The 9,458-nt window shown below is 36.1% G+C and overlaps 2 protein-coding genes and 1 non-coding gene across 3 annotated transcripts in view; 2 read left to right on the top strand and 1 right to left on the bottom strand.

Annotated features, from left to right (window-relative positions):
• Nucleotides 1–1,807, bottom strand: part of mthfd1l (methylenetetrahydrofolate dehydrogenase (NADP+ dependent) 1 like) — a 37,914-nt gene extending 36,107 nt beyond the window's left edge. The window contains exons 1-2 of the mRNA XM_008397705.1: nt 1,726–1,807; nt 1,401–1,420 (exon numbers count right to left, since the gene is read on the bottom strand). The gene's annotated coding sequence lies outside the window, so the exon portion shown is untranslated. The remainder of the gene's footprint in view (nt 1–1,400; nt 1,421–1,725) is intronic.
• A 161-nt stretch (nt 1,808–1,968) lies between these two features.
• LOC103457514 (syntaxin-11-like) lies at nt 1,969–4,694 on the top strand. Its single transcript, XM_008397701.1, has 2 exons — nt 1,969–2,155; nt 3,780–4,694. The coding sequence occupies exon 2, from the start codon at nt 3,785–3,787 to the stop codon at nt 4,670–4,672; it is 888 nt and encodes a 295-aa protein (XP_008395923.1). The 5' UTR covers nt 1,969–2,155; nt 3,780–3,784; the 3' UTR covers nt 4,673–4,694.
• A 3,291-nt stretch (nt 4,695–7,985) lies between these two features.
• On the top strand, nt 7,986–8,068 carry trnal-uaa (transfer RNA leucine (anticodon UAA)). Its single transcript has one exon. It is a non-coding gene; the product is annotated as a tRNA-Leu (tRNA).
• Nucleotides 8,069–9,458: the final 1,390 nt, after the last annotated feature.

Below are 9,458 nucleotides of genomic sequence, written 5' to 3'. Positions count from 1 at the left end.
TTTTTCTTATATTTATATATATATATATATAGAAAGTGTCTGCATGGTTCTCAATTCATTATTTTATTAATGGGGTGTGACAAAAATTGTTTTAAATTATTGTTGATGTAATTATTGCCATTGAGACTTTACTGGGACAAATTAGGTCGAATGCAGTGCCATTGTAAACCTCCTTGTTTGGAAGCAAAATATGTTTAAAGAATACTGACAGAAGTGTAAACAAGACTGCATCTAAAGTTTGTGCAATTCAGCCGTCCTTGATTCATTTTAGATTGTTAATTTTAAGTTACTATTCATTATAAACAACAATGTGTAATGGGTGAGATTTGACATCTTTTGGCTGCAACAGAGAATAAATGTTTATGGTACAATCATATTGTTTACCGACATTTGTTAATTACTTTTTTGTATATTTCCTCCTTTCTTACCTTTTTCATGATGTGGTTTCTTGTATAGAGTATTAATGTATCAAAGCTACCTAACCACTTCATGTAGCTTTAGAGATGCCTACAAATCTGAACGTTATCCATGCATAACAAACATTGCGTCTAACAAAGACCTTGCAGAAGGATTTTATCATGACATTACTTTGAGCTAAAATAATTTTTTATCCCATCATGTATGAGATTGCTGTGATGCTGATGTTCTTTATAATGTGATAAATATTTATAAATATCATGTGCCAAATGATACCCTTTCCTGTACCTTAGGAAAACATCTTGTGTCTCCCTGAAGGGACTTCTTTTGGGCTGGGTTAAGGAGATGTTAAGCCGAGAATCCCTGTCCACTGAGCTGTGGAACGGGAAGTTCAGAGCTGAAGGTTCAGGAGAATGGTTCATTTTAGACATGGGCCATAGATATCCAAAGTAAGACAGTACTTTACATTTGAAATATTTCCTTCACTTTCCTTCACCTTCAATGCGAAAGAGCTAATTCTGTCATAATGTGTGGTTGGTTGATTGTGGATCCAAATGCAGAACAGTGGAGAAGTGGAGCAAATGATGTAAAGGTATTTAATGAAAAACATAAGCAACAAAAAATCCCCAGGGAGCTGAGCAGGATGCAAATAAAATCAAAGGAAACAATAACTAGATAGCACAATTCAATATGAGAGACACGGAGAGGAAAGGGAAGTAACAGTAGGAACCAGCAAGGAGTTACTGAGAAAGAGGTGTAAATACTGGGAGGTTGAATGCTGAACAAAGACCTGAGCTGATGAACTAACAGGCTGCAAGTGTGAGAGGAGAAAGCAGTAGACAGCCTGAGGAGAAAGAGAAAAAGAGAAAGAGCAAGTGACACATTGGGGAGTAGAAAATAAATAAAACAAATAACTAGATATACAAAATATAATAAAACCTAGAGTCACAAAGGAAAGGACTAGACACAAGAAATAATCTTACCTACAATCACCAAAAAGGAACTGATGAAAAAATAGAAACAAGGCAGAATCAATAGAAAATAGTAAGAAACACAAATAACAACAAAGCCCAAAACAAACTCAAACAACCCAAGATCCTGACAAATTTAGCCATTTGATTTAGATCTGTTATAGCAGGAAACATACAGGTCACCAACCAATGAGGAGTGACAGTGGACACCCCCGACATGACTTTTTTTCTCCTTTCTCTTTTCTTACAGAGTTTGTAATTCTTAAAGCGCTTTCACCACATCAGTAATATATACTAATACAACTCATTTCAGATTATTTACATAACAGCAACTCACAACAAATGTCGTCTCAAGGCACTTGACAGATAAAAAGTCAATTCAGTTCAATCATATAGACGGCTTCTTAACTCAACAAGCCTAAACTATGCAGGCTGTTTTTCCAGTTTAAGGGAAACTTCTCAGTGTTTTGAAAAGAAAAATTACCGGCAGGTGTTCCAAATGGATTCTTTGATAAGACTGACTCTTTATTGAGTCTCATAATCACTATGTTAATGCCAGAAGCTGTCTTTGAGGAAGTTATGGTGTTTTAGTGGGAAGGCCTTGGTATGTCACCTGTGCAGGGGTGGCAGGCGGCTGCACACTGAACAGACAGCTGACTTCCTTCTCGTCAGAGTGAAAAGATGCCACAAGCTCTTCGGATGAAACAAACAAGTTAAGCTGAAAGGGGTTTTACTTACTTTTTGGATACTGTGAGACTCCAAAAACGGTAAGTTGTTTTAATTTTTTAGTTGAACAATTTCAGATTGGTTTTCTCAGTTAAATTGAAGCCACCTGTTGATATGAGGGTAGCTGTTTAGTGCAACTTAATTAATGCTCAGCAGCTTGGTGCTAACACTGTTTTGGTGTCAATAGTAAGAATGTGCTTGAGATTTTCAGCAAATATGTCAAATAGTCCACCTTTTTAACCAAAGATGGTGAAAGTAATTTCGGAGAGCTCTTAATTTTGAGACGGCCTTCAGCAAAACTCCAAGAACAAGATTATATTTTGAGTCAAATGAGACCATCAAAGTCTTTTTAAATCAAGCCACACTTGTATAAGATATTTGTAACACACCTTCATTTATTGTCACTACCTCTGTTTTCAGTAAATTGTCTTCCTTGTTCCTGGTTTTAAAAAAGACATTCCATTGAGCCAGTCATCTGTGACTGCTTTCAATGTAACAGATAAAATGTCACTGTAATGCAAAATACAAACTTGCTATGAGGCAGACATTTTTTGTGTGGATGTCTAAAAACATTTAGAAAGCTGTTCAAAATGCTATGTTTTAGAGAGGGACAAAAGTATGCTATGGTTAATTTCAAACCAATTTCAACTTTTAATATTTGATTTTCTATTATTCAACTGAAAAGGAAGGAAATGTCATCTAAAAAGGATCAAACAGCTGCAACAATTTGGTTACCTAACTGAACATCCATACTTCCAACGTATCCTAGTATTTATCTCAGACAAGAATGGGGTGAAAGACAGAATATATCACAAATAACTATGAACATCCATTAACTTATCTGCTGACCCATCTCCTGCTTCACTTTGAGCATTTATGCTTCTTATTGGAGTCTTGTCAGCCTGTTTGAAAATTTCAAAAGTTATCCAAATCTGTAAGACTGAGAGGATATCTCTTGCCCACCACCTACCTGCACAGAGATCTGCAGGTGACTCTGCAGATCTCTGTGATTTAGTGTTTGATTAGGACATTTCAAAGGTTTAATGGTCTTTAAATCCCACTTCATCTTCACCTGTCTTGTACAGAACTAAAGGGTGTTGGTCAAAAACTATTATTTAGAACTATTTATCATTTTTTCCACCTTCACAAAAAAGCAACAACAAAATAAATCTAGTTCATCTTGAAGAAAAGCAACCCCAGAGTATCATGTGCCACCGCCAATATCTATAGTAGACATGCTGTTTGAGCATTGACTTTAGGAAATGTGACCCACAAGGTTCATTTTTGGTTTCATCAGACCATAAACTAGTCTTGCATTAGATTTGGGAGAATACATGCATTTTTGTCACATGTAGAACTCAAGCTGTTCTTGACAGGCCTTCCGACAGCTATAATAGTCTAATTTTGCCCCACCAGAAAGTGACATTTTAACATTGGTTTATAAACATTTTGAACCTATTGGGCATCTTATTAGGGAGTCTGGTGCTTAGCTAATAGTTCTTTTTTTTTTATTGCGATATCTCAAATTAAAACGTTGAACTATCCTGAGGATGTCCAAAATTAATTTTACATAAGCCTCAGTTTACAATTGTTTTTGGTCTGACAATATATTTCATCCACCGTTTTAGATCCAATAACCAACATGTTCTTCATGTGGGTTCTTAGGCAAAATGCGGGACATGCTGGTGAGACTCCACACAATCAGTGAAGAGCAGGAGGACTATGGGCCGGAGCTTACTGGACTTGAATACGACGTAGACAAGAAGACTCTGACTCAAGATGCTGTCATTTTTGATTACTCTACAGAAATAGATGATATCCTGGAGGAGTCGCATTCCATACGCAAAGATATATCCATGCTTAGTTTGGAGATTCAGCGCCTGAGGATCCACAATGAGCGTTATGGCACAACTGTGGGACGTCTCACTTTTCTGAAAAGGGACTCTGACTCCATTGCGAGAGGAATCCATCATCGAGCAGAGTCTCTGCATAACCAAATACAGAACCTGGGTAAAGAGTGCAGCAGACTGGAGGAGAAAAATGGTCCCAACGTTGCAGTTACTCGCATTGCCCGTACCCAGTATGAAACGCTCATCTGTTCATTCCGTGAAGCCATGAGTGACTACCATAAGATCGAGGAAAAACAGAGAGACACATGCAGGGCAAGGTTACAGAGGCAAGCTTCCATAATGGGGGCAGAAATGAGCGAGGAAGATCTGAATGACTTGGTGGACAAAGGTGGTGAGGGCTGGACCGAGCTGTCCCAGAACCTTTGCCAGGATGGTAGCCGTTCATGCCGTTCAGCCATGGGTAACATCAAAAGCAGACATAAAGAGCTGATGGACCTGGAGGCCAGACTGAAGGAGGTCCACGAACTGTTCCTCGACATGGCCATGCTAGTAGAAGAACAGGGTTTACTTGTTGATAATATCCAACAAAATGTGTGGAAAACAGAGGAATATATTGAAGATGTAAATTTTAAATTAGTTAGGGCCAAAGTTTACAAGAAGAAGAACCCTTGTTTGCAATGTTGTCCCTGGCTACCATGCTGGAAATAAAGTGGAGCATTCTAAGACTTCAGTCTATAATGTGCAATTTATCGAACAATCAAGTTTATGAGACAGATATTTTAACCGCATAAAGAAATGGGATCAGAATGAAGTATAGTTTGCAATCATTTTAATTAATGGGAACTGCAATCTTTACAGATACTCAAATTGTTGGAATTACTTCATTATGTGCAGCTTGATATTTAATGCTTATTAGTATAGTAAAATTTCTCTATGATTACATGAATTCATCAGTGGAGGTGTGTTTGTGACATCAGATGAGTTGAGATTTTAAATGGAGAATGTTTCAGTTTGGAATAATTTTGATTTAAGATGTTTGGATTAAAATGAATTCCTGCTGTAGTGGATTGTTTTCGAGTGACCCACATTTTGGCTACACAAACAGACCTGGATCACATGGGGAAGCAGTTCACATGTTTGGAAATGAGTAAGAATTGGATTCACGAGAAGAAGAGTGTTCATAATTTACACAAGACGGTGAATTACAGACTTCCTAGTGTCCATGTGCAATTCTAAGATGGACATGGTTGGGGTTTTTATAATATGAGCTTAAGAGATACTTTGTGTTTCAAGTTATGTTTTTTTTTTAATATTACATCCTCTAATTTTAAATCTAAGCAAAAGAATAGGGCTTAAAACATTTAATAAATAAGTTGGCAAGAAATGTAACTGAATGAATAAACACAAGTTAATGATGTCTTTCTATATACTTTAAATTTAAACTAAAGTAAAGCGTCTTGTCAAATTGAACCCACTGATTTTCTTTAAAGGAAACTTTCAGTGTTTTTGTTGGACCACAAAAATCATACATAAGAATCCTGAAGCGATAGACACATGCTGTTGTGGCTGAAAAGTGCTAAATGTGAGCAGTTAGGAACATTAGATGATCGAGCAAAAGTAGTTTTCAGCAATGAAGTCTGCATTTATCAATGAGATAATGCAGTTACATTTGTCTAATAGCTTCACAATGTAGCAGTTAAAGGACTCCATGAATAAAACAAGCACATTTTCACAATCACTAACGGCATGGAGCTGCATATCAGGTCACGGACCGGAGTAGAAATCCCTCATTGCCTTGCAGTAACTGCACCAGCACTTTTAGATGCTTCCACATTCTATCAACCCAATCAGTTTTGATGATGGAGGATTTTTGTGGATAATAATCAGTCTTGGTACTGAAGCAAAAAGCATTAGATTGTTTCTTTGGGAAAGTAAAATTAACCCAATGACATGGCAAGGAAGTAGTCTGTATTTCAATCCAACCGTACAGTTATAGCAGTAATTGAAAAAGAAACGATCCTCCCTGCAAAGCTGATCATCAGCCACTGATAATGTTTTTCTTAATGAAGTCGATACCTCACAGAACTCAAGCTGTCCTAAATAAATAAATAATAATAAAAAAGGAACAACAAAGTACTAATTGCGTTTTTCATTCATTGTCCTTAAACTGTCATGCTCCCTTGAGATTAATTACAAAAACCTAATTTAAACTTCTTGAAATTATATTAAGCAGTGTCACAATGTTCAGCTGTAAACTCTTTATGTAGTGGCTTGTTTTGTTGGCTGAAGTAAAGCAACTAACATGACATTCTCCAAGAGTGATTCACTAACTACATTCGCCAGGGAGTTGATGTCACTATAGCAGGTGTGTCCCAGGTTACTTTTAGAACAAATGGTTACGAGAATTGGCCGCCTTTAGTGGTTGACTTGTGAGGACTACAGAAGACTTTAAGAAGGTATTGTCTCTGAAGCTGAAAGAGTTTCTTATGAGAAAAAGATAATACTGTATTTAAATTGTAATATTGTGCTTATGCATTTTAAAATAAAATCAGATTTATTTCTGAAATTGGCTCCTAGCTTGTAGAACTATTACAGGATGATTTTTGCTTGATGCAACTAATCATTTTAAGGACTGATGGTTTTACTTTTCTAGAACCTGAGGCATGTTCAAAAAGTTGAAAACTCTGACAGTTTTTCTTTTATGAAAGCATCGTTTCGGGATCAATGTGAACATACCAGGTGTGAAGTCTTTTCTAGAAGTAGAGGCCGGCTAAGCTTTTCTAGAATTGAAGGCTTGTATAACTCATTGTGTGATGTCTTTTGTAAAAGTAGTGGCATACAAACACATAGCGATAAAGAGGTAGGTTTAGAATTGTCTACTAGAATCTTTGCCTTGCTAATTAGGCAGTAGCTTCTCATATGCAAATATTCTTTTGTTCAGGCTTTCTTGAAGCAACTTGACTCTTCATCAAATTTTACACAGTCTATGATTATTTCAAGAGTATTCAAGAATTATAATCGGTTTAATTCTTTGTGTTCTGTTTAAAAATGAATCTGTTTTACTACTTTATTCACTTTTTTCGTTAGGCCTATGCATTGAAATCTGATCCCTGTACAGGTCACTCTATATGTGCCTGATCTGTAGTACTACTCTTTAGAATGTGCAAATTACATGATTTCTAATCGTAGTTTAGCTTTTTTTTATGATTTATATAAAACAATTATTTAGATATACAGGGGTGAAGGGTACGAGCTATTTTCTTTACGGAACAGAGTGGACGAAATGACTGACAACGTGTGGGTAGGTAGGAGTGGTCAAAGTTTTTTTTTTTTTCACACTTCAAAACTTGATGTGGGACGTCATTTTTAATAGCTGAGAATGGACATATAAGATGCGAGCACAGAAGACTGGAACAGGCAAACCAGGTCTAGAATCTTCGAGAGTGAGAATATTAACAACTTGTAACTTTCGTGAATCTCAAACTCCATTTTGCGCCTCCGTCTTGTTTGCTTTGCGATTTTACGTGGTTATAACTGAAATAGTACACTGTTTATATTAAACGAAGCAAATTTATTTCTGGTGTTCGCTCGTCAAAGTACCGGGTTGAAACTTTTGCTTTCAGTTAACGCCATGCTAACGTCATTAGCAGCGCTTTTTCGTAGAATGTCAACAATTACCAGCAATGCGTGTATTATTTGAGCATGACGAAATTATTTTGAATTTTGAAGCATTTCATTGTATCCCACTATTGCAATGAACGACACAGCCTGCCAATGTAAGTGTTGAGGTGTTGTCGTAGGTGCTGACTGCATATCACTCAGATTAGCTTTCTGCTAGCTGCTAGTACTCCGCGAAATAGATGCATTGTCGTCGTGATGCATTATATGTACGTTGATAATATGAAAACACAAACCACAAAGTAAATAATCGAAAAACAAACAAACAATAAATATAAAAATAAGTTGAAAACGCTGACAGTTTTCTTTTATGAAAGCATCGTTTCGGGATCAATGTGAACGTACCAGGATGGCCGAGTGGTTAAGGCGTTGGACTTAAGATCCAATGGACATATGTCCGCGTGGGTTCGAACCCCACTCCTGGTAGCATGTATTTTGTTGACGATTCAATAAAAGTTTCCATTTGGCGTTCTTTAGAAGCAAACACATTTCTTACGCATATTTGAACGGCAACGTTTGTCCTTAGTCTGTGGATAACTTTGAACGCGGGGCACAACAGAAAGAGAAAGGGAAAAGGCACGTCTCTTTTCTATGAATTATAAGTCTTTCCTTTTGTCTTATTAAGCAAATACCCGTATGAAAATTTAAAAGTAATTGTTTCATTTTACTAGGTAATGATCTATATCAACATAAAACCTTTTTTATGATTTTTATTATTATATTACAACATTTGTGAGTTTGATGGAATGCAACATAATAGTAAAATTTATTATTTTAAATTATACATCCAATGTAATATGTATGGATGTCCCTTCACCTCGTTTTTGTGCCTTTTGTGTTTTCAAAGTATTAATCTACGTATTCTTTTTAATCCACATGTTTTAGGTGGTGCGCCATTTAGACAGAAGAGGGCGCTCTAAGACCCTGTTGTGATTTGAGGGCTGGACCTGCTGGAGTCCTACACTCATAACCCTGCAATTAGACTGGCAGTGGTGGGACAAATTTGGGAAATAGTGATGGATGAACAACAGGAAGGTTTTACTTACAAATAACTGCTGCACAACCCTCGCCTTAGCTCAAGAGTCATTCATATAAAGAGGGGTTTGTGGATTAATATCACACAGTGACCACAAACATCACATCTAAAAATTTATAGATTATTTGGAAATATGTCTTGAAACTCGTCGGTGGGCATTAACACTTGTGTGTCTTTGCATTCCTTGCTGAGGAAATATCTTGTCACTTGACAGGTTTTGGGGGTTCACAAGTGTGCTTATTTGTGAATCTGAACTTCTGCTTTGAGCTGAGTGATGGATCAACCACAAAGGAACCATGAACACTAAGAAGAGGGAGGGAGAATAATCAACATCTCTGCTCATAAATTTCTTCCATACTTTATTATTTGGTCCACAGGTATTCCAATGGATGATGTGTATGGATGTTACTATAGTAATAGAAGCACAGGTTCTATGTCTTCAAAACATTATGTTTTGCAATTCTATAAATGTCTAGGAAAATTTTCTTATTTCCTTATTTATTGTCTGGTGTCCAGATGTTTTGCTTGACTCCTAAATTTAAATTGAATATAATTTTGAATAAAGCTGGTTTTACATTTTACATTTTAATAGTATTTGTATTAAAATTCATTAGAATGCATTAAAAACATAATTTTAAAATGATCAAAAATTACAATAAGTTATTTGGTTAAAAATCTGTTAAACCTATCTATCTATCTATCTATCTATCTATCTATCTATCTATCTATCTATCTATCTATCTATCTATCTATCTATCTATCTATCTATCTATCTATCTA

Source organism: Poecilia reticulata, linkage group LG21 (genome assembly GCF_000633615.1).
Source record: "Poecilia reticulata strain Guanapo linkage group LG21, Guppy_female_1.0+MT, whole genome shotgun sequence".
NCBI classification, from domain to species: Eukaryota; Metazoa; Chordata; class Actinopteri; order Cyprinodontiformes; family Poeciliidae; genus Poecilia; species Poecilia reticulata.
The sequence above is the reverse complement of the archived record's forward strand: the minus strand, read 5'-3'. Positions and strand labels throughout refer to the sequence as shown.

Coding starts and splice junctions, on each gene's coding strand:
- LOC103457514 (XM_008397701.1), top strand. CDS start 3,785: ATGCGGGACATGCTGGTGAGACTCCACACAATCAGTGAAGAGCAGGAG.